The 26,212-nt window shown below is 36.7% G+C and overlaps 1 protein-coding gene across 1 annotated transcript in view; it reads right to left on the bottom strand.

Annotated features, from left to right (window-relative positions):
• The window catches only part of LOC150088439 (calmodulin-lysine N-methyltransferase), a 410,297-nt gene that overhangs the window by 347,254 nt on the left and 36,831 nt on the right, over positions 1-26,212 (bottom strand). The window contains exon 2 of the mRNA XM_090370776.1: positions 22,114-22,289. Within this exon, the coding sequence (XP_090226902.1) occupies positions 22,114-22,289 (176 nt within the window). The remainder of the gene's footprint in view (positions 1-22,113; positions 22,290-26,212) is intronic.

Genomic DNA, 26,212 nt, shown 5'->3' with positions numbered 1-26,212 from the left:
TTTTAAAATTTATAAACAACATTTTTCAATATGTGTTGATTAACCTTCATAACCATGTGCAATGAAATTCTTGAGATGGTAGATCGCAGCACATTTTGAAGAAAAAAAGCCGCTTGCATCACAAATTAAATTGGCCACCCCTGTTATAGACCAAGCCACAAATCAAGCTCACTCAAATTGTGGAACACGTAGTACAGTCAGTCCTCGTATAACACGTGTTTATACTACATGAATTCGATCATATACGATTTATAAATAGAGGAACAATATTGTATATAACACTAACCGAATTCCTTATGCATGATTCGCCTTTGTGTTTACAAGAAATGGCAGTCGAATGCGGAATCACCCCAACCGAACACAACACGATAGGAATGAAGAGAAGATTCTGAAAATGTATTTGTTTTTTAAATCAGTGAAGGGGAAACACATTTCACCATAATAGTGTAAAAACCCACACAATTCCAGCTATCGGTATTATCACAAATGCAATTAGATCGAGTTTACTACCAGTTTATAACAGATTCCACTAGTAGAAATGCAACTGTAAATTTTTTTATTGTTTTTTGGTAGTAACCCCCAGAAATGTGCTTTAGTAAAATGTGAGCTAGTGAGGTGTTCATAGTGTGTCTCTGCCTTCGGTGTTGTTTATTCAGTTGCTACATGCGCGCACAGCTTTGTTTATGTGTATCAAGTGTGCCTCCTCATTTTGTAATTGTGCTTTATTTCCTAAAAATGGATAAAATACTTAAAAGGTGTGAAAAGGAAGCGTCCTGGTGAAGACACTACAGATTCAGAGAGAAAAAGAAAAGCAATATCGATAAACAGAGGCGGACTAGGTCAACAATTCTTACCCGGGAAAATTTGTAGTGGCCTCATATTAATGTTTATGGCCAAAATCACACCGGCCTCAGGCCCACAGGGGTTTCCCCGGTAAGGCTTATGGCCAGTCTGCCTCTGTCGATAGAGAAAAAATATGAAATTGTGAAATGCTTTGAGTGAAATGAAAGACCATGTGAAATTGCACATGCTACAGGCCTAAATGAGGCAACACCGAGAATTACAAAGAATGCAGAGAAAATAAAAACAACTCAAAGTGTAATTAAAATCCATTAGATTAAGACAAAAAAAATTGGAAGAGATGGAACGGCTATCATCTGTTTGGATAGAAAATCAAACAAGTTTGCTTACAACAGAAGCAAAAGCAGTAGCAATATTTTATTACATAATAGTCGTAATAAAATACGTATTTTATTACGATTATTTATTGTGTGTTTTAGTAATGTTTTCAGTCTTGGGTGGTCAGCACCTAACCCCATTTTTCCCATAGGGCCTGTTGTTTATATTGCACAAGGGTTCCTGTTATTTTGCATTGCACAAGGGTTTCTAGGAACACAACTATCGTGCTATACGAGGACTGACTGTATATACATAAGTAGTTATATATACACATAATATATACAAAAAATACTGCTTTTTTTCCATAATAAAATATATCACATTCATCATGGTTTTACAGAAGGTAGGTCAACAGTTACAATTTTATTGACAATGGAGCATGATATTAGGAAGGCACTTGATAAACACAAACATGAAAGGTATCGAAACCTATAGTATTTAGTACTTTGCATGGGTTGAAAGAGTGGGAGGGGATTCCAGAAATTTTCTCTAAAAACTAAACACAGGTTTCACCATTTCAAGCCTCCAATAAGCAGAGTGTTGATATTGCACCATATATATAGCATTAGTATTATATTACAGGAACTCCCCAACTTACGTAATACTTGACTTGTGGAAATTTGACTTTACATAAGTTTTTGCTGGCGGATGCAAACTTAAAAATATCATGGAAACATATCTTGCATCCTGTAGGAATAAATGCGGGTATCGTGAAAATATCGTAATGCGAACCCAATAACACTTTTTTTTGTAATTAATTCCAAATGCTTGGAAGTTGAAAAATTCACTATATTACTAAGCTATTTATCTCTCTAAAAGGTCATATTTATAATGGATATTGCACTGCCCTTTCATTGTTATCATATGTTCCCATTATAACAATCAATTTTTAATGGCTTTGCGATATTTTTCTGAAGCACATTTCTGGAGGTCAAGGCCATAAAACAATAAAAACAATTTGCATTTTCAGGTTTATTGGGCTTATCAGTTTTAGATAATCAGTACATCTAATTATAAACAAGTAGTTGTCCTTAAGGTTGTCACAGACATTCTCTCAGATATGCCGGACAAGCTGTACTTGCTACCTGGGAGTCTAAAACGCTGATGGAACTGATATTCGGGTGACACTCAAGTCAAGTGGACCCAATTTCAGTGAAGTCCGGATGGTCTGTGACAGCCAAATCCTCTGCTTGCACCTTCACAATGGTGGGACTGTTAGTAATCCTGGGTATAACCTCCATGCACAACTGCATGGTGGGTGACCACCCAGGTGTGAACCAATGTAAGCAGGGGTCGAGGTGTGGCACCCACACCACATAGAGGAATGGCGCCTCTCTATGTTACCAGGCAGTAGTAGGTGGTAGATGACTCTCATCAACTGGTGCAATTCCACCACTTTGCTTATTGGAGGCCTGAAGTGGTGGAACCCATGTTTAGTCTCTAGAGCTAAGTTCCGATCAACCCTTCCCTATCTCTTCCATCATGCAGTATGATTGATGACTTTGTAAGTTATGATGAACATCATGGCGAGATCCAATATTCCTTACATTTCGAGGGTACAGCTCTAGAACGGTGTTCGCAGGCCGGCCGCTAGTTAGTACACCGGACCGAACCTATTGGTAACTCTCTAGGAGGCTTCCGGATCAGCTAGTGTATGATCTTGCTACCTCTACTCTGCCAGATAGTGACTGGAGGGAGTCCGAATAGTGTGTATGTGGGGAGCATTGTCGACGCCACGTTATGTCAAGGATCTGGGTATATTCTTACCATGTGTACGCCATATCCAAAAATTTCATTACTTCATACAGCATGTCCCACCCACTTTTTCTTACTATTGAATACACCATGAATTGTCAAAGTAATAGAGCAAGCTTATCTGTGAAAAGATCTAAACCGCCCAAGCACTTCCTAATTCATTTCACAAATATACATGGTCTCAATTCTAATCTAAACGATGTCCATTTCCACTTGCAGTCTGCCAAACCCCATGTACTTTTTCTGACAGAATCTCAGTTATTGGTTTATTCAACTACTGCTCATTTCAGATGCCCAAATTATTCGCTGTATGATTGTTTTCGCCTCAAAGGTGGTACTTATGCATATGTCCGTTCTGATATTCCCTGTCAGAGACTTGGCAATTTGGAATCTCCTCTCTTTGATCTTCTCTGGCAGAAAATCTCTCTACCTCATTGTGTCAAATTCATCTGTTGTCTCTACCGTTCTCCCAACTCCGCTAATCACTTGGAGCTCTCTGACTTCCTCTCTCTACAACTTTACTTTCTCCAGTCCAACTTTCCTAACAGTGAGGTAATTTTCCTTGGTGATTTTAATGTTCACAACTCCAGCTGGCTTCTGTTTTCAAGTCACACCTAGCCAGTTGGTTGAGATGTTGAGGCTTTTGCAATTACTAATGACCTAGCACAGATTGTTCATTTACCTACAAGAATACCGAACAATCCTAATCACCACGCTTGATCTTTTTCTCACAAACAGCCCTTCTAAGTACACAGTCGAAGTGAGGGGTCCTTCAGGAACTTCAGATCACAACTTGGTGGTTGTCTCTCTTCTCCAATGGAACCACTATCTCATTGCTATTCCCAACCTCGTGTTTGGCATTACAAGAATGCAAAATGGGATGACCTGCGAGACTTCTTTTCTTCTTTTCCTTGGTCGGATTACTGTTTCAAAACTTCTGATGTCAACTTTTGCTCAGATCGTGTCAGTGAAATTATTCTTGCAGGAATGGAATCCTTTATCCCACACTCCACTTTAAAATCTCGTCCTTTATCTAAACTTCGGTTTTTCAATAAATGTGCTAAGGCTGTTCAAGAGAAGAATGTTGCATATCGTAATTGGTTTGTTTCTAATTCTTCAGTTTCATTTTCTGCGTACACCAAGGCTCGCAACAATTGTAAAGCAGTTATTAATCAGTCCAAACTAGAGTTTGAACAGGCTAAGAGTAGAAAACTTGCTTCTTGCCCTAATGGTAGCTGAACATTCTGGTCTCTTGCCAAAGCTATTGGCCACAACTTTTTCCCACCTCTGTCAAAACCAGATAATTCTGTTGTCACTTCAGCCAAAGATAAAGCTGACCTGCTAGCATCCCATTTTTCTTCCAACTCATGTATTAATGATCTTGGTAAAACACCTCCCACCATTCCCAACATGCTCCATTCAATGTCCCCTGTGGTCTTCCATCAAAAGGTTGTCAGAAGGATTTTGACGAATCTTGATGCTAAGAAAGCTCCAGGTCCTGATGGTATTTCTCCAATTGTTCTCAAAACCTGTGCTCCTGAAGTTACTCCCATTCTTTGCAGCCTTTTTTCACTTTCTTATTTCAAAGGTGTTTTTCCTTCTGCTTGGAAATTTGCTCATATCCAGCCAGTTCCTAAAAAGGGTGACAAATCCCTCCCATCCAATTATCATCCCATTGCAATTACTTCTACTCTTTCTAAAGTAATGGAGAAATCAATTAACCGCCAACTCTTAAATTACCTAGAAACCTTCTGTCTGATCAACGATCGCCAGTATGGATTCCGTCAGTGTCGATCCACTGGTGATATTCTGGCTTATGTTACCCATTTATGGACTAATTCAATGGAAAGGTTTAGTGAAACACAAGTAGTTGATCGTGTTTGGCATAAAGGTCTTCTAAACAAGCTTCCATCTTATGGTTTGCCAACTGTTTTTAGTAATTGGTTATCCAGTTTTCTCTCTGATCGTTCACTGAGAGTGATGGTAGATGGCTCTGTCTTCTAACTTCTCCACTAATGCCGGTGTCCCCCAAGGTTCAGTTCTTTCCCCCACTCTTTTCCTCTTGTACATTAATGACCTTCTTCCATTAACTGGAAATCCTATACATAGTTTCGCCAATGATAGCACATTGCATTCCACTTTCCATTTTGAGAAACGTTGTCCTGCTCAATCAGCTTCAACTTCTCGAAAATCTGCTACCAATTCCTTAAATGCAGATCTTCAGGTAATTCTCCAGTGGGGAAAAGACAACTTAGTTGATTTCAACCCTTCTGAAACTCAGTCTGGTCTTATATCTTCCAAAAAGGATTCTTTTGCTCCTATGCTTATCTTTAGTGACACTCCGATTTCTAGGCAAAATGATATATCTCTTTTGGGGATTACCCTGACTTCTAATCTCTCTCTCTTGCACAAGCACATTACAAATATTGCTTCCTCTGCATCTAAAAAACTTGGTTTTCTCTTTCGCTGTCGGCGTTACTTTTCTTCCAAACAGCTCACTCTGTATAAATCGCAAATCCGCCCTGCCATGGAATATTGTTCCCAAATCTGGGGCGGTGCCCCCAAAACCTCTCTCAGGCTTCTTGATTCCATTCAGAAGAGGGCAGTTAGGTTAATTAATGATTCATCTTTAACAAAGTCTCTCCACTCGCTGTCTCATAGACGTACTGTTTCTGCTGCATGCCTCTTCTACAGATACTTCCATGGGCACTGTTCTTCTGAATTGGCTTCTATAATTCCCGCTCTCTCTTTCAAAACAGTCCGAACATGTGCTGCCACCAGCCAACATCCATTTACTGTCCAACTCCAAACTCACAGAACCAACTTTTCATCTTCCTCGTTTATTCATTCAACTGCCGTTTTCTGGAACAACCTTCCTTCATACGTATTTCCTGAAAATTACGGGCTACAGAAGTTCAAGTCCAATGCCAACAAATAATTTCTTTCATCTTGTCAACCTCCAACCGAAGCACGGTACTAAGTACTATACGTTCTAATACCTCTCGTGTTTGGGGTTTATATATAAAAAAAAAAAAAAAGCAATCTTATTGCATTTGCAATCATCCCGATAACTCGAATTGTGTGGGTTTTTACGTTACTGTATTATGTAAAATCTTCAATCTTACAAAAAACATAAATAAATTTTCAGAATCTTCTCTTCATTCCTATTTACGTACAGTATTTCAATGATGAAGGGAACGGGACCAGCGGAAAGTGCAAGTAAGTGCAGTGCCAGAAAACAAAACAAAATTGATTTGGAAATGAAGATGATTAATTAAGAATTACGAAGCAGAACAAAGTGTCATCTATTGCTCAGAATTAGATCTCGCTGCTTCAACAGTAAATGCTATTTTAAGGGACAGTGCGCGTATAAAAGAACACGTCAAAGGATCAATGCACTTAAGATCAACAGTAATCACAAAACAGCATTCAGGTGTTATATCGAAGATGGAACAGCTGTTAATAATATGAATGTAAAATCAGATTCAGAAGCAAGTGCCCCTGAGTCTAATGACCATTCAAGCAAAAGCAACAAGTATTTATGAAGATATTAAAGATAAATACAGTGAACCCCAACTCAAATTCATGGCAAGCAGGCAGGTGGTTCAAGCATCGCGCTGGTTTCCACAACATTAAAGTATGCGGTGATGTCGCCAGTGCCGATTCTGCAGCTGCAGAGAAATTTTGTGATGTGTTGGAAAAAATTATTGATGAAGGCGGCTATTCAACGCAACAAATTTTTAATGTTTATGAGACTACTCTGTATTGGAAAAAAATGCCGGTCAGACACTACCAAAGAGGAAAATACAATGCTACGTTTCAAGGTTTCAAAAGAGAGGGCCATGCTCTTGCTTGGGGCTAATGCAACGAGAGATTACAGATTAAAACCACTGCTTGTGTACCATTCTGGAAATCCTCGTGCATTTAAGGGCATCAATAAAGCCATCCCACCCGTGCATTTCCGATCAAACCAGAGCGCATGGATAACAATATCTCTCTTTGAGGATTGGTTTAAATGCTGCTTCATTTCCAGGGTTGAAAAATATTGTAAAGACAACAATGTTCCTTTCAAGATTTTGCTTCTATTAGATAATGCTCCTGAATATCCTACGCATCTAGATGATTTCACTTCTTCACTCATCACGACTTCACTCATCCAACCTATGGATCAGGGTGTTATTTCGAATTTAGAAGCATACTATTTACGCACATTTGCTGAGGCATTGTCTTCATTAAACGATGAGAAAAATTTTACATTAAGAGACTTTTGGAAATCGTACAATATTTACCACGCCATCTTAAACATTAATAAGGCCTGGGCAGAAATTACTAAAAGTTGTTCAAATGGCACATGGAAAAAAATATGCCCACGGCAGGTAAAAGGCTTTGAAGGATTTGAAAAAGACGAATCATATGAAGAGGTTACAGATAAGATTGTAAAGGTTGCAGAGCTACTTCAGTTGGAGATCGATGCCAAACACGTGGAGGAGTCAGAGGAAGAAGAGAAGGAATTATCTAACAAAGAACTTATTGACTTGCAGGCAACGATAGTGAAAGAAGAAAATGCTGATGAAGCTCAAGATGAACCAAATGAGGAGCCGAGACACTTCATCACCAGAGAAATGGCAATGGCATTTCGTGAAATTGCATCAGCAACATATTAATGGATGACTATATGCTTGCTTACTACAAAGAAATCTATGATGAATAGAAAAAAGCCACCATATAGTCAACCATTAATATGTTCTTTCGTAAGGTTGAGCGGCCGACCCATTCTTAATCTCCACAGCCCTGAACCTCCTCAGCGGTGTACTTATCAGCTGAAGACTCAAGAGGTGAAACTTACTGACATTATGCCTGTCTCCTCTCCCTTTTTGTAATTTTATAATTTTAAAAGTTTTTTTAAATTGCGCACTTTTGTAATTTTTCCTGCGCATGAGATAAAAAATTGAATAAATACAATAAATAATTCTATTCACATGTTCATCAAACCTTCTTTTTTTGATTCAATCAATTCAGTGAGCACAGTTGCGAGTGCTGCACAAGCATGGGGGAAATTCCAACACGTAAATTCTGACTTATGTAGCATTCCACGGAACACAACTCTTACATAAGTCGGGGAGTTCCTGTAATAGTGCTATTTCATATTAGTATTAGTTGTAGTAATAGTTAGTATTAGTATTAGCAGTACCATGCATGGGTTGAAGGAGAAAAGAGGATGCTGGAATTGATATAATATATCTAGATCTTCGAAAAGCTTTTGATTCAGTGCCTCATAATATTTTATGTATTAAGCTCGTTGATATGGAGTTAATGGAATTGGCTTTAACTTGGTTCCAGGATTATTTTAAAAATAGGAAAGTATCTGTTTTAATGATACTTATTCAGATTATATTAATATACAGAGGAGTGTTCTACATGGTTCCTCCTTGGGTCCTTTACTTTTTGGTATATTTTAAAATGACATACTTATGTTTACAGGAAGTCAAGTTCGGTATCCTCACTTATGCTGATAATATGAAATGGTATAGAGAGATTAACCAGTCTATGGATTGTGAGAAATTACAAAAGGGCATTCACAGTTGATTTTTAACTGGATTAAAGTGCAAGGCTTACCTGTGAATATAAAAAAATGCCCTGTAATAGCTTTAGCCGATTCTCCCCAAACAATTAGTTGTTTGTTATAATTATACTTTGGAACCCTTACTCATTAAAAGAATAAACAAAATTTTGGATTTAGGGGTATTAAGAACTAGCAATACCTCTCACATTATAAAAGTAACTGCCAGACCATCTAGAATGCTTGGATTAATAAAAAGAGCCTGTTCTGATTTTATTGGATCTGACCTTCCAAAATTGGCCTATATCTCATTTGTTCAACCAAGTTTGGAGTATGCAACACAGGTGTGGAAAAAAATATATAAAAATATTAAAATGGGTGCAAAAATCTCTTATCAGGTATTTATTCTATAAATTAGATCTGGCTTTTAATTCTTATAATTATATGGATTGGCGTAAGATTTTTAGCCTCCCCACCTTTTAAGATAGAAGAAGTTTGTTTGATTGTAATTTACTATATCCTATGTTCTAGGTAAAATCAACACTCCAATGCTCCTATCCCATATCAATTTTAGCTGTCCACCTAGACCTTTGAGGAAATGTAATTTATTTAATATCACTCAATAGAAGCGCTGCATTTTTTAATGAAAACAAGATTGACATCTTTCTTTTATTTTAAAAATTTTATAACTTGTTTTATAGTTTATAATATTTAGTTTTCCATTTTATGTACTGTTTTAAATTAATAATAGACTAACTCATTTAAATGATAAAGTAGCTTATATTTATTTTTAATATTTTTCTTTTTATCTGTCATTTTATAATTATATACCGTATTTCCCCATATATAAGACGCACCTTAATTTTGGGGCCCGAAATTAAAAAAAATGTATTACATAAAGTTATTGAACTGAAGTTTTATTCATCATAAAATTCATACAACTCCTCATAACTTGAATTCAGCACTGCACGAAAATCTTTTCTGAGCCATTTCTGGGCAGAACGTGGCAAAACGTAACCTAATACACCTACCGGTAACAAGTGCGAAACAATGAGTGCAAAGACAACAAGCGCGAAAAAGCGGGAAATGCAAGTAAAAAAATCTACAACCACTGTATAAGATGCACCCAATTTTTAGACCCCAAATTTTTCGAAAAAAAGGTGCATCTTATACGTGGGGAAATACGGTAAAATCAGTGTAAATACACCATGTTTACCCATAAATTTAACTACTTAAGTAGTGTAACAGCATAATTTGATTTTATCTCATATTGTGGCTGCCTTCACAACGAGATACCAGGTATTCCACTACTTCAAATAAATAACGCTTCTCTAGTAGAGGAGGCTACTGTTATTTAACTACATAAGTAGTAGCAGTCCCCAAACTACTAGACAAATGTTATTTATTCAAAGTAGTGCAATACCTGGTATCTCGTGAAGGCAGCCACAACATGAGATAAAATCAAATGATGCCGTTACACCACTTATGTAATTAAATTTCCGGGTAAACTATGGTATATTTACACCAATATTATATAGTTAATTTCAACCCATAATGTATTATGCCTTGAGCATTTAGTCCTCAAAATATTGTCATTTTAATATACTCTTTTCAATTAAAAGATAATACTTTATTACTTATTATATTCTTGCTTTAAAACCTTTAATAATTCTTTATTTATTGAAAATTATGTTTTTTATTTTTTGTAAAAAAAATTGTTTTTTGTAAAAAAAAAAATTCTGGGCAGAATTGTTCATATATTTATTTCATATTAGTATTAGTTGTAGTAATAGTTAGTATTAGTATTAGCAGTACCATGCATGGGTTGAAGGAGAAAAGAGGATGCTGGAATTGATATAATATATCTAGATCTTCAAAAAGCTTTTGATTCAGTGCCTCATAATATTTTATGTATTAAGTATTATGTATAAAATATTATGTATTATGTATAAAATATAAAATATTATGTATTTGTACATTGCTACATAATGAATTTATGTAGCAATGTACAAAATGTAAAAGAACATGTATATGTGATAATTATAAGGTAATTTGTAAATCACAAATGTAAAGTTTATGCCTGGTCTTGTAATTAATAACAAAGTTATAAAAAAAATAATTGATTGTTTGAACAAACTTCCATCTGGCTGACAAATGGAACAAACATCACAGATGGTTTGTACGCCTGCTGGCTAAAGGCAAATTTCCACACATCTATTCTACAACTGTCTTTCCTCAGTTTGAATCTATGCCCCCCCCCCCAGGTTCTTAATCTGAGTAAGAATCCCATCAGCATTGAGCTTTCTCAACCCATTCAAGGCCTTATACACTTTGATCAGATCACCTTGCATGTGTCTAGTCTCCAGGTGCTGCAATTTGCAGGACTTAAGCCTATCTTGGTAAGAGCACCCCTTTGTTCCCCTCGCCAATCTTGTTGCCCTTCTTTGTATTCGTTCTAGCAACTCTACATCCTTCCTAAAAATGAGGCCTCCAGACCTGTACACAGTATTCAAGGTGTGGCCTGCCAACTGCCTTGTACAAAGGGATAATCACCTCATTGTCCCTACTAGCAAAATACCTATATATCATTTACAAGCAGGGACTCGTGGGACTGATGAGATTCTTCCTCTTGCTCAGATTAAGAACCTCAGAGGACACATATTCAAATTGAGGAAAGACAGTTGTAGAATAGATGTGCGGAAATTTGCCTTTAGCCAGGGGGTAATTGATTGGTGGAACAGACATCCATCTTTTGTTGTGGAAGTTGACAGCCTAAATATATTTAAGGCTGAACTGGAAAGGCATTTGGAATTAATGGAGGGGTGAAATGGGAGGGGGTTTTTTTTTTTTTTTTGGGCTGATGCTGCATAAGCTTGCTTTCTTGCATCATATGCCTCTACTAATGCTATTGTTGTTAACAACCGTGCCGACCTTCGTATCATCTGCAAAATTGGATATTAAGCCTGATATATTCTCATCAATATCATTGATGAATACACAAAACAACAATAGGCCCTACACCAAACCCTGGGGAACTCCACTAAAAACATTAGTCCACGAAGAGCAGTGTCCATTTATTACCACTCTCTGCCATCTCCCACTAAACCATCCCTTTATCCATTGCAGGAACTTGCCCTTAATGCCATACCGCCCCAATTTGTACAGCAGTCTTCCGTGTGCAACATTATCAAAAGCTTTCCTGAAATCCAAGTACAGCAGACTCAATTTTCCGGGATCGGATTAATTGGGAAGCAGATTAACCGGGACACTTCAAGACTCCAAATTTAAAAAAAAAAAAAAAAAACCAACCAGAAATAATAAAATTCAAGTAATAACTAGAATACCTAACAGACGTTTTGTAAGTCGTAAATCAGTGACAAGAAGTGGCATTATAAGTTGTCATTGGGAGATTAGTGTGCCTATTATCTTGCAAACTCGCTATCTTCACAACCACTGCTCAAAATAAAAAAAATAAAATAAAATAAACCAAATGTTTAGTTTGTTTTCGTGCATCGTGTCGATTGTTGTGTTCCGTCGCACTGCAAAAAGACAAATTTTGTTTCGTTATTTATGTCAGGGATGTTGAAATTTTTTTATAGTAAATATATATATATTTTTTTTTTTCTTTGGAAATCGCGAAATTGATGGGTAAATGCAAAAGAGTTGCATTTTCAGCTAAACAAAGACTTGAAATTATTCAAAAGTTTGAAAACAATGTATCCGTTAAATCTCTAAAGAACCATTATAATGTTGGTGACCAAACTATACGCAAAATTGTAAAATATAAAGGGCAGCTATTAGATTTAAAATCGACATCGCAAAAAATAAAGGGGAGCATCGTATTGGACTCACGAGTAGTACGTGAAAGTTTTTTATCTATCACCATATTTTTTACGTAGGTTGCTGAACATTTTTCGATACAGTAAGTCCCCGACTTATGCAACTACAGATTTAGGTAAATTTGTTTCCACTCAATTTTTTTTTATTTTTAGGATTCTAAAATTTAAAACAACAACAAAAAAAATAATAATAATAAGCAATCAATAATGACGATCACGGCAAGCACAAATGAGATCGGAGTAACAAGTAAAACAATTCAGAAAAAAAGAAGATTCTTACAATTATTTATGGTTTTTTTTTATACATGACTGAAGATTTCAGTAAAGGGGATACACATTTCACCATAATAATGTGAAAACCCACAGAATTCCAGTTATTGGTATTTTCGCAAATGCAATAAGATCGAGTTTACTACCCATTTATAATAGATTGCACTAACGGAAAAGCCCAATAACAACACAGAATGTGCAAACTGTTTTTATTGTTTTATGGCAGTGACCTCCAGAAATGTGCTTTAGTAAAATGTGAGCTCACACGGGGTTGGTAACAGTGAGTTTTCGCCTTAACTCTGTGAAGTTCTTTACAGAAAATTTCATTTTGACAGTTATCATGGTGCCGACTAAGAGAATAAGTAACAGCAGTACTAATAAATTTATCAAGAAAAGGAAAGCGATTGAGTTGGATTAGAAAATTAAACTAATAAGAATGTATGAAAAATGGTCAAACATTATCAAGTATCGCGCTGAATTCAGATTTGCCAATAATAATATAGTAGCAATATGTTACTAGTCATTCCCGGTTACGTAAAACTTGACAAAGTAAGAAGTCCTGGAAAGTATCTCTTACGTATGTCGGGGACTTTCATATTTTTTGGATTATCCGGGATTTGTTTTTTACCATCTATCCTGGAAAATCGAGAGTCTACTGTATATGATATCAAAATTATTTTTTGCATCCAGTTCTTTTGTTACCACATCATAGTATCCAATCAAATTGGTCTTTTGATTGGATACTATGATGTGTTTTGATACTGTTGCACAGTAATGGCAGTGTGCTACTGCAACAGGATCTAGATAATTTGGGCAAATGGACTAAGAAGTGGCAACTGAAGTTTAACCTTGACAAATGCAAAGCACTGCATATGGGTAGAAGTAACCCGAGAGAAACGTACCAACTGTGTGGTACTACACTTAAGGTGGTAGAAAATGAAAAAGACCTGGGAGTAATTGTGCAGTCAGATATGAAGTTTTCTGAGCAATGCAGACAGGCTGCCAGGGCAGGTCATGGGGTTTTGTCAATGATATATAGGAATTTTGCGCAGGGAAAAGGAGGTGATTGTCCCTCTGTATAAGGCAATAGTCAGGCCATGCCTTGAGTACTGCGTACAGGTCTGAAGGCCTCATTTTAGGAAGGATGTAGATTTGCTTGAGCGTGTACAGAGAAGGGCAACAAGATTGGTGAGGGGAATGAAGGGATCCTCTTACCAAGAGAGGCTTAAGTTCTGCAAATTGCAGTGACTGGAGACTAGGCACCTGCACGGTGATCTGATTGAGGTGTATAAGGCCTTGAATGGATTGAGCATGCTGAATTCTGATAGGATTCTTCTACTTGTTCAGATTACGAGCCTAAGGGGGCATAAATTCAAATTAAGAAAAGACAGATGTAGAATAGATGTGCGGAAATTTGCCTTTAGCCAGCGGGTGGTTAATTGCTGGAACAAACTTCCATCTGTCGTTGTGGAAGTTGATAGGTTAAATAAAATTAAGGAGGAACTGGACAGGCATTTGGAGGGAATGGTGTGATTTTTTTTTTTTTTTTGGATGATGCTGCATAAGCTCATACACTTGCTTTCTTAAATAACATGCCACTACTACTACTACTACTACTACTACATGAAAGACTGCTGTACAAATTTAGGCCACACTGCTTCAATGTGACTTATATCTGTACAAGTGCATGTTCACAGGCCAACTGCATGTGGCCAATGCAATGTGCAAGTTCACAGGCCAATCTTCTGTTGGCTGAAAAACCCAGAACTCAGGGAAGGGGGCGGGGAGGTTGGCTAACTAAGCCTTAATTGAAGAGAACTAGAAATTCCCCACCAGTCATTGACAGAATTGGACTCAGACTTCTGCACACAAGTGAAAAGTGGTGAAACCACTATACTGCCATGGAGGACTCACAGGGACTGCTGCTATATCATTTCACATGTAGAAGTGAAACAGGCAACTTCCAAAATACAGAAGAATCCTCAAAGATTTTTTGTGATATATAAAATTTAAAAAAAAAACCCAGATGTTTGAAAATACGGTTGCTATGGGGGGGGGGGGATGGAGAAGGATAGACCAGTAGTATGTGAGTTTAAAATTCCATTCTGGACTTCAACTCACAATACTCACATTTTTAGTATGTTAATTGGAAAGTCCAGAATGAACTGTCCAACACATTTATTACTGCCCACCCCCATATTCACCTTGGGCACTGGAGCAATTGCATCCTGGTAAATCCAACCTTGACAACTCCCCCCCCCCAAAAAAAAACATATCTGTGATTATTGGCTCAATTACTAATTCTCTAGTCCCAATTAGCACTTTTCTCTCAATTAACTACATTTAGTTACCATTTTCCTCACATTCTTGCTTCGGGGAACAAGAACCAAGAATCTTGATTTTCAAAATATACTCATATACCATTTTCATTAAACTATGTTATTTAAGAAAAACACCCATCACTGAATAAACAGTAATAATTTTTGTTGGTTGGTTCCATTTCCATCTTACCCAATAAAGCATTGTCACTAGCAATTCTGAATTAGATAACAGTGCCAAAAATAAAATCACGATGAATGATGGGAAAGAATGATAGAAATTAGCAGATCACAGATATACAGATACATAAAGATTTTTTTTTTCAGGCATTTATAAAATGCTATGAAAATTCAGATCTTTGTTGTTATTTCCCTAGACTTCATCAGTCTTGGGAAATAACATTTCCCTAATCCGACATCTGTTTGTCCCCTGAGAACATTGATATATTCTTGATGATTCTTGTTCAAAAATTATTAAGAACAAGATTTTGTATTCTGACTGACATTAAATTATGAAACATTAACTCAGTCATTATACTGTAGTTACATATAACTTCCACAATTAATGTTATTAATTAATTACAGATGTGAAGTATTCAGTCACAGTTGACTTTACACTGCATTTTCACATGTTACTGCAATCTGATCTAAATCACTTACCTGGTAAATTTGAATTTATAGCCTGAAGTTCACTTTAAATGAAACTTTCACTCTCAATCATCATACTTTCTTCTCTCACAGCCTCATACATTTCGATTAGGTCTCCTCTAAGTTGCCTAATTACACTATAGCCCACATTCGATCTTTCCTCATATTAATGCCCTTTTGCTGATCTCACAAGGGCCTTTCAAGAAGCCTCTTTTTTTTTCTTTTTTTTAGGTGCAGCCTTACAATTTCCTTATACAATGGGATAATGACATTCCCATCTCTAAAAGCAAATGTTTGATAAATCATAGGACACTAGGGGCCTTATTGCCTGTCTGCCCTGCTCAGAGAACTTCACGTCCAAAACATATCATAATAACCTAATCCCTTTCTTCCTCTACTGCTGTTGATGCACCCTCAAATGTGTAAGTTATTTAGGGGTTGCTATTCCCTAAATGTAAGACCTTGAATTTTACTGCATTACAATATAGCAGACACTTTTCTGACCATCCCTAAAGTCAATTTAAGTAGTCCTGAAGTGCTGCTTGGAAATGATCATTAACTACTCTATTAACCTTGACTTTGTCTGCATATAAATTTTGTCATAACACCCTATATCCCTTCGTCCATATCATTTAAGAAATCCAAAAACAACAGTGATCCCAATATTGATCCTTGGGAAACCCCACCTCTTACATTAGCCCAATCTGAAGAGTAACCATTAGTCACAACCACCCCCTGCAACTACCCTGAGATCCACCTTAGAATTTTCATTGCAATTCCAACAGAATTTCAGCTTAAAGAGTAACGCACCACACAAAACTAAGTCAAATGCTTTGGTAAAATCCAAGCAAATAATGTCAAAATTACCTTCTACATCTAGTTCACGAGTAACTCTGTTAAAACAACTAACTAGGTTGGTTAAACGTGATTTCTCCTTTGCAAAACCCATGATATATTTCCTTCATAATTCCATTTCTATCTAAACGATCTTGTACTGCATTCCTGACCATTGATTCCGTGATTTTCTATGCCACTGAAGTCAGAATGCCTAATCTGTAGTTGTTCACTTCACTCTTAGAACCACCTTTCTGTATTGGCAGCAATAAATCGGTACCTCTCCAATCCAAGGGAATTTCTCCTTTGGATTGGAGTGTCCAGTGATGCCCTCATAATTAATTTTAATAGTTCAATGCACTCTCTTGCTTCCTCTCTAAAGAATCACAGTGAACATTTCACTCTCATTCACTCATTCTGGGTACAAGCCATTAACTCCAGGGAGATTACTCACCTTTAGGTGCAAAAAGTTTTCTAATAAATAAATTGAAATTTCAATATCACTAACTTCATTCTTCTCAGCTTCACACATGCAGTTTTTCCTTACTGTCAAAGGTCTTTCTTCTGTAAATATCAATACAAATCATCTGTTCATTTCATCTCCAAAATCAGCTGAGTTATCAAAGACTTCCCCACGCCCATTATACAGAGATCCAATCTAATTCATTTCTCTCTTCTTTATATTCACTTACATGAAAAACTCCACCAACATTCTTTCTTGTCTTAGCCAGCAATTTCTCATAATCTGCCTTTGCCAGTCAAACCTTCTTTGCGATACCAATACTTTACATCGCTGTGTAAACTTTCTCATACCATATCTTTCTGTCAGAGCAGAAAGATATGGCATGGGAAAACTGGATAGCTCATTATTCATCCTACTCATGCTATTTTCTATTTCTTTAATGGTACAGGCAGTTCCCATTTTACGAGTTTTCGCTTTACGTTTTTTTTTTTTTTCAAGTATCAAGTATCAACAAAATCGAAAATATGAACATTAATTGCAAAAAATGAATATTAAACATTCATAAATACCGCATTTCAAACCATGCTCGTAGCTATACAGTACAGTGTACCCCCACTTTACAGTATTAATCCGTTCCAGAGACAACATTGTATTGTGATAATATCATAATGTGAATCCAATAACACATTGTTTTTTTGGTAATTCGTTCCACAACCTCGGAAGCTGAAATTGTCACTATATAACTCTCTAAAAAGTCATTTTTGTAGTTTAAACTGTATTAGTTACCAATTCAAATCATTAAAATGCACTACACTTTCATCATTATCATATGTTCTGTTATAAGAACCAATTTTGAACAGCTTTGTGATATTTTTCTAAAGCACATTTCTGGAGGTCACTACCATAAAACAATAAAAACAATTTGCACTTTCCAGTTTATTGGGCTTTTCTGTTAGTGCATCTAATTATAAACGGGTAGTAAACGCGATCTTATTGCATTTGTGATCATCCCGATAACTGGAATTGTGTGCTTTTTTACGTTGTGGTATTATGGTGAAATGAGTTCCCCTTTACTGAAATCTTCAATCCTATAAAAAACAAATTTTCAGAATCTTCTCTTCATTCCTTTTTTTTTTTTTAAGCTTTGTAAACTTGTTACTCCGCACAAATCGCATTAGTTGCAATTTGTGTGTTCCATTAAAAAATGCTTATGCATGTTATTGAAATTTATAAAGAAAAGAGAAGATTAACTTGGAAATAAACGCCTCTTGAAGCATGTCTGAAGAAGATGACTCCTTGTGCAACAAATCAACGAGTGCCAAGCCAATAATAAGTGATTAATGAGTGTGCATTTAGTCGATGGTGATGGTGAAGAATAAACATTCTTTAACATTTGTAAGTCTTAAATAATTTCTCTATTATTATAATTTGCTTGATTTTACAGGCTACATTTTCATTTCTTTGGATAAATCAATCATTGTTTAAACATAAACTAATTTCATTGTTGATAACGTAACCCCTATTTTTAACATTATGTCTATGGGAAATAAATTCCCGCTTTACGAGAGCACACTAGGAATGAATTAACTCGTAAAGTCTGGAACTACCTGTATTTGCTTTTTTTGACCAGAGCTTCTGAATGCTCTCAGGACTCTCCAAGCCTGGGTTAGTCAGCATAGTCTTCATATTTCTGCAGTCAAAACACAATCTGTCCCGAAAAGCTCACTTCATCCATCAAGACTACCACAAATCAAGATCAATGGATTTACCATTAAGTTCAGAACCCAACTCAAACATCTGTGTGTTATTATAGATTCCAAACTATCATTTTTCCCCGCACCTGCAATATCTACAGACAAAAATAAGAAAATACACTGCCCTTGTTGCTCGAGTTAGCCGGCTTGACTGGGGACTCAAATGGCACACCTTTTCACTCCTATATAAAGCTATATTCTTGCCTGTGATCACTTATGCTGCAGGGATCCAGTTTCCCTGGGCAGTCATCAATTGAAGCCAGAGAAAACTGGTACCATTCAAAGAAGCATCCTTCTAACAATTACTGGGGGGGGATGCCTGCAAGGGGAGTTGCCTGCAAGATTCTTGCATGCATACCCCCCAACAAACCTGGAGGTTATGCATCATGGTCTTCACTTCTGTATCTCCAGAGGCTTCCCTACCACCTCTTTTGGCTTCACTATAGATCTCACTATTGATCCCAAGCTTGGAAAAAAGCACCTTATGCATTTCCGGTTGAGACTTGGCAGACTAAATAGATTGCCTCACTTAAGGGTCCTATTACAAAAAAGTTTATCCCTAACATTGCTCAAGTCGTTCCTAAGCCTCTGCCCGGTTTTCTCCTGGCTTTCACATCTTTTTCTTCTAATGGGGCATGGGTCCATCAATAGTAAACTGTTCTCCCGCTGTTTCTCAGAGGATTCACAGTCATTGCAGTGGCATTGAGGATTGGGATCATATCATCTATGACGTCCCTAGTTTGAAGACCTAAGATCCATCCTTTATACTGCCATTCGGGACATTCCCCGCAGGCAGGAACACCTCTCCTTAAGCGACGAAAATTACTACAAAGCCTTCTCATGATTTTTTCAGGATCTGTTCATTTGGAGAACATAATTAATCCCACATCCTGGGTCACTAGAAGTCAACAATGCCTAGTTCAAAGGATTCAACCCCAGGGGCTCACATCTGGTGAGTATGGGCTTGGCACACCCAGGGTCCTGAGCTGGATATCATCATTCTTCTCTTTCTTGGTGATTCTCTCTCTCTCTCTCTCTCTCTCTCTCTCTCTCTCTCTCTCTCTCTCTCTCTCTCTCTCTCAGGGTAACTCGGGAAATTTTTTTGGCTGGTGCAGCATAAGCCTCAGGCTTCCTTGCACCATATGGCTAATAATAATAATCCCTCTGCTGATCTTCCTGGGCATACACATACTTCCTGCACCTGGCTTCACTTCCTAGACTTGTCCAACAACAGAAAACTCTGAATAGACCACTCTCAACCTAAACCTGACTCTAATTGGCCTGCCCAGAAACACTCACATGACCATCTAACCCTGAGGGTAGAATCACGGTAACCTAACCTACGGAGGGGTAGGATTATCAACTGAACAACCTAACCCTGGGTCTCCCAGGGTAGGAGCTGCCAATCCTGTGTACGCTGGATAGTATGACCTTGCTAACCCAACCACATAGATGGACAGGAATTCATGACCGCTAAATTGGGTACTTCCTGGGTAAGATGTTACTAATCTGGTCCTTGGACCAGGTAGGATTCAGTGGCCTAAAACCACTCCAACGCCAATTGGTGACTTCACCCAGTACCCTTGTTGGGTGTCTTTTCCTCCCCCTTCCTTGGGTTCCCCTTGTCTTTTTTGCCTGGTGGAACTAATGTTCCACTGATAACCGGGGAGGGGGGATGCCTTAAACTTATCCCCTCACTCTTACTTTCTCCCCCCCTTATTCTTGTGTATACCCTGTACTTCCCCCACATTCTACCTTTTTTTTTTTTTTAATTGGCCTCCGTTCAGGAAGCCCGGGGCAAACCTGGTACAACCAGCCAGAGAATAATGACAGGCTAGCTACCTCCTAAAAGTGTGTGCAGGCAACATGGGGTCCCACCAGGAGCTCTACAGCCAAAAGCCAGAACACAGCATCAGAACCCAAAACACACAACACTTTTCTGGCATTTACAGTGGTACTGTATTTCTTTGAAATACAGTACCACTGTAAATACAAGTAGTTATGGCACAGATGTGGAAACCACTGGAGGCACCTGACCCAAAAACTATGTGCAAGGTGGTGGTTAGGCTGCATCTTGAGTATTGCGTACAAGTCTGTAGGTGCTTTAGGAAGAATGCAGATCTACTGGAATGAGTGAAGAGAAGGGCAATAAGATTGGCAAAAGGGGGGGTTGCTCCTACTACGAAAAGCTTCAGTTATACAAAAATGAAGATAAGGAACCTACAAGTTTTTATCTGACCCACAATAGAAATCTAAAAATCAATAGTCAAATTAGACATCCTGGAGACAAAATATGGAACCAGTTTCACACAAGGTGATCTGACAAATGTTCAGTGCATTGAATGGATTAAGCAAGTTTAATACTGAGATGGCATTCTTCCTCTTGCTCAATCTATACACACACAAGGGGGACAAATTCAAATTGAGAAAGAATAGCTGTAGAACAGATGTGTGAAAGTTTACCTTCAGCCAGCAGGTGATTGGATTGTTGGAATAAACTTCAATCTGATGTTGTGGAAGTGGGTCATCTGAATAAATTCAAGGAATAACTATATAAATTCTTGGAGGGTTTGGATGGGTGAAGTGTGTAGGTTTTTTTTTTTTTTTTTTTTGGTTAATGCCATATAAGCTTGCTTCCTTGCATCATTTGCCACCACTACTAATACTAACAACCTTGAGTCCAGAAGAACACAAAATTCATATTACAGTTATTACTTCAGAGAACACACAATGTGAGGTTATAAAAAAACTACTAATCCTATCATTTATAATTCTGCTAACAGGTTAGCAGAATTATAAATGATAGCAGAATTCTGCTAACAGGTTATTAAAATGCATAATGCTGATGATAAGTACTATGTAAATATCTAAATATGGTGAAAAACATTTTCATTAAAAATTTCGGTTAATCTTTACAAGCTGGTACCCTTTCAGTTGAGTTTCGAGGAGGTATTACATCACTGCAATACCTAGCTCGTTAGTCTTAAGGTGTTTATCATCTCCCTCTTACTGTGTTTTAAAATCGGGAACTCATTTTTCAATTTTAAAACAGCGGCGAGTCGGGGAGATACACACCTTACTAAGACTAACCATAGTGGACTAGGCATATCAATCACTGCTACTTGCAACAATCAACCAGAAGGGTACCAGCTTGTAAAGATTAACCGAAATTTCTTCAATAAAAGTATAAATTATTTTTTTATGATTGAATATTATGAATAATTTTAATTTAAATAAATTACTATGAACAATTTTAATTACCTATAATGTCAGCATTATAGGTAATTATATCTGTAATGTATCTGTAACTTGACAATAAATGAGCTCATATAATACAGTTCATAAAACAAATACTGACTATTTTTTCTATCCACGTGCAAAACATATCAAAATGCTTTTTTTTGGCATATTAGTACATACTTATTTCTGTGTGGGGGGTTATAATATGTGAAGCTGCTACTCTAAAAATTTTTATATTTTCTAATTTTTATACCTTATTTGTAATCTGAAAAGAGAATCTTCTACACAAGAACATTCGCACCACCTTCCTTTTGGATCTTCAAATTCAGGTCCTTCTAAGGAAACCATGTGGAGGAGACCAAAAGTGGAAAACTGTCGAACTGAACCAGGAAATGTTTCTGAATGATGAACCCTACCTTCATGTAAAGCCTAGAAAACAGTTTTAGAGGAAAATCACTTTTAAAACTGAAATATGCTATAGCAGTAGTTTAACATTTTTTTTTTACTTAATTTCTATTATCATAATATTCCATTTACTCAGAATATAAATAAACATGGAAAATACATATACAAAACCATACTGTTATCTAATATTGAAAATATTTTTTTCATTTTATTTATTTTTCTTTTCTTTAAATAAAGGTCACATGCAATATTTCATCTACAATTTCTCAAACTACAGCTCACAGGGTAGGTCCACCTCACGACTCAGTTTTTATCTGAACCACAACAGAAATCTAAAAATCAATACTGTAGTCAAATTAGACATCCTGGAGACAAAATATGGAACCAGTTTCACACATCAGTCAGCTTCAAAGTTACTCATATATAAGCATGCACCCCAAAGTTTATACAAATGATGCAGCTGCAAGTGGTTTGAGATCGTTTCTAGAAGTTTAAATAGTAATTTTTTTTTCCTTTATTAATATTTGCAATTACATATATATTTAATAAATATTTTCTTATTAAGCTTAAGTGCTACAATTTAGCTTTTTTTCAAGTTTATTTCATTCTACAGCTCACCATAAAATCTTTTGACTTTAAAATATATTCATGAAAAAAGGAAGTTTATTCTGAGTGTCATGCATTCAATGAATAGTGGGAAAATAAATATTTCTTTATATTTTGACAAGGAAAGAGTTTATGCTTGATTTTAAAAGAAACAGTAGCAATGTTAAAGACTATAACACAAAAAGGCAGCAAGCACCTTCATTAGCACTAAACAAAACAGTAGCACTACAGAACAAAACAGTAGGGTGTTAAACCTACACCTTCCTTATATGCCCTGTGAAGTCTCACAAAATCTCCAATGCAGCTGTTTGAAATAAAATATGGGCAACACTAATCTACAGCACGAATCATCAAGCTTTTGAGAGCTAGCAACCAGAAAGATCAGATGGATGTGCAGCAGCTCTAAGAGAATTATCTAAGATAATTATATTCAATAAAAGGCAAGATAAGAGATTAAAAGACAAATTTCTGTATGCCCTTAATTTAAATATCTTGTAATTCTCTTTTCTTTTTGCAATTTTATAAATTTAATTATTTGCTACAGTATTTCCTGTAATATTTTGTAAATTCATTTCTTACAGTTCTGAAACTGATTCCACTTAGTTACAATCTTTTCAGTATCCTGTAAAATTAAATTTCCAAGTTCATAGTAGATAAAGATTTTGGTAACTGCTTAATCAATGTAATATATTAATTCTGATGAAAATTTTACTGATTTAAATTCTGCAGCGGTAATTTTTTAATATTTTCTAGCTTAATTCTTATCTCAATAATGCTTGTGGTTTGAGTCACATAGCCTCAAATGGGGCTTAGAGGGGAACAGGCAATCTGTGTGTTATCAGACACTCAGTCTAAAACACTGATGGATCCAATATCTTTCTATTTCAGAAGATTTAGGAGAAGTCTGGTTGGCCTGCCTCCCTAAAATCCACTCATACACACTTTCTCGATGGTAATCCCTGTTATGTCACTTAGGTGGCAACGAACTTGTAGTGGTTCTCTTCAAGACGCATGGTTAGCGTAGAGAGGAAAAGACCAAACCCTCCAGTACATGACAGTAAGACGAAACAAATGGCCCTCAGTCCCCAGCAGCTTTCACTCTCCCTCTTACGGCAGCGAGAGGATCAGTGGAAGCAGAGAGTGCTAAGAATCTCTGGGTACGATGAGGCTGCATTGCACAGAAACTGAACTTGTAAGATCGCTCATCGGTGAAGACAGGATATTAGAGCTAGAAAAGGAATTACAAAATGTGAATTGGAATATCATCAGTTTGGCTGAAACAAGAAAAAGAAATGAATCACTTATAAGTTTATCAAGTGGAAATCTGCTGTACACCAATGGAAACAGTGAAAGGAGAGAAGGTGGGTTGGCTTTCTGGTCCATAAAGATATAAAAACCAACATTTTGGAATTCAAAAGTACATCACTAAGGGTGTCAAGACTACTACTCTAAGAGAATTTCTAATAGGTATAAGCTAGAGGTTATAATAATATATGCAACAACATCCAGCCATGATGATGAAGAGTCTTCGAGATAAACAGAAAACTCACTACACTATCATTATGAGGGACTTCAATGCTAAGGTTGGAAAGAAACAAAATAGCGCAGAAAGGGGAACTATAGGAAATTTTGGCATAATTGGTGAAAGAAATGAAAGAGGTGAAAGACTTGTGGAATTTGCAGAATCTCGCGGAATGTCAGTAATGAACACTTTTTTCAAGAAAAGGGTGAACAGAAAGTGGACATGGAAGAGCCCAAATGAATTAACAACTAATGAAATTGACTTCATCCTCACTAACAAAAGATATATCATGAATGATGTTACTGTCCTGAACAAGGTAATGTTGGAAGTGATCACAGAATGGCAAGATGCACACTTGATATACACGTAAGAAAAGAAAGGAAAAAACTGACTAAAGTAAATAATACAAAGGTCTTTGATATAACAGAAGAGGAGAAAAGGCAGTATGTACTGGAACTTAAGAACAGGTTTCAGCTTCTGCAGACTGCTCAGGACCAAGATATCAAAGAGGAATATTACAACTTTCTGACAGTGATAAAGCCCAAGAAACCTATACGTAAAAAGAAATCCAAAGATGAAAAAATTAGTCAAGGAACACTTGTCATGATGAACCGAAGACGACAAATAAAGAGCAAGAAAAACACTGACAAGGAGAAAATTGAGCATACTGAGTTATGCAAAGCTATCAGAAAGAGACTCAGAGAGGACATAAGAAAATTTAACACAAGAAAAGTAGAACAAACATTAAGGGAAAACAAAGGATTTAAATCAGCAGCCATGAGCAGTAATACAGGAAGACAAATGACACTGAAACTGAAGAATAGCGATGGTGTATTTCTAATAGCTTCTCTGCTATTTATAATCACTATTTATAATAGCTTCTCTGCTATTATAAATAGCATTGCTATTTATAATAGCAGAGAAGACATAATTCAAATAGCAGAAGACAAGCAGCGAGGGAATGATGCCAGCAGTGAGGAAGATGGATCGCAAATTAGTAACACATATGGCATACCTGATAATCCTTCCTGATGAGGTAGAACATGCGTTGAAGAAAATGAAGAATCAGAAATCCCTAGGGGAAGATAAAGTTACTGTAGAGTTGTTAAAATTGGGAGGAAGAGACATGACACAAAAACTGACAAGACTCTTCACAAAATGCATTAGAAAATGTGTGAAGCCTAACGAGTGGAATAATGCAATCATAGTTTTGCTGCACAAGAAAGGAGATAAATCAGAAATTGGAAATTATAGACCAATTAGCCTGTTATCCGACATCTACAAGGGTTTACAAGGGTCATTACTAACAGATTAGAAAGAATACTTGATGAGAATCAACCGAAAGAGCAAGCTGGCTTTAAGACAGGATTCTCAACTATGGATCACCTTCATGTAATGTCACAGCTAATGGAGAAAGCAAATGAATATAAAACACCATTATGCCTGGCATTTGTGGATTATGAAAAGGCATTTGACTCCATACAGCAGAAAGCTATGTTTCGGGCACTGGAAAGACGAGGCATAGATACTCCATATACAGTTGATTCCGGTTATTTTGGACACATCGGGACTAGTACATTTTGGCCCGATTAAGTGGCTGCCCCAATTATCCAAAGTACAATACAATGGACCCCTGCTTTACAATTGGTCCACTGTACAATCAAATCACGTTACAATGGACTCACCATACTAAAGTACCATTCACTATTGTTGTTGTTATGGAGGTTTGATAGCGCATAAGCCGTTTTGGCTATAATGAGGCTTACCATTCACTATACAATGTGTAGTAAGCACAGGTCATTGTAATCACGTTTGTGAA

The sequence above is a fragment of the Mastigoproctus giganteus genome, chromosome 3, assembly GCF_048544385.1.
Source record: "Mastigoproctus giganteus isolate SK-2022 chromosome 3, ASM4854438v1, whole genome shotgun sequence".
NCBI lineage: Eukaryota > Metazoa > Arthropoda > Arachnida > Uropygi > Thelyphonidae > Mastigoproctus > Mastigoproctus giganteus.
Note: the sequence above shows the minus strand (reverse complement) of the source record. Positions and strands in the feature narration are given on the sequence as shown.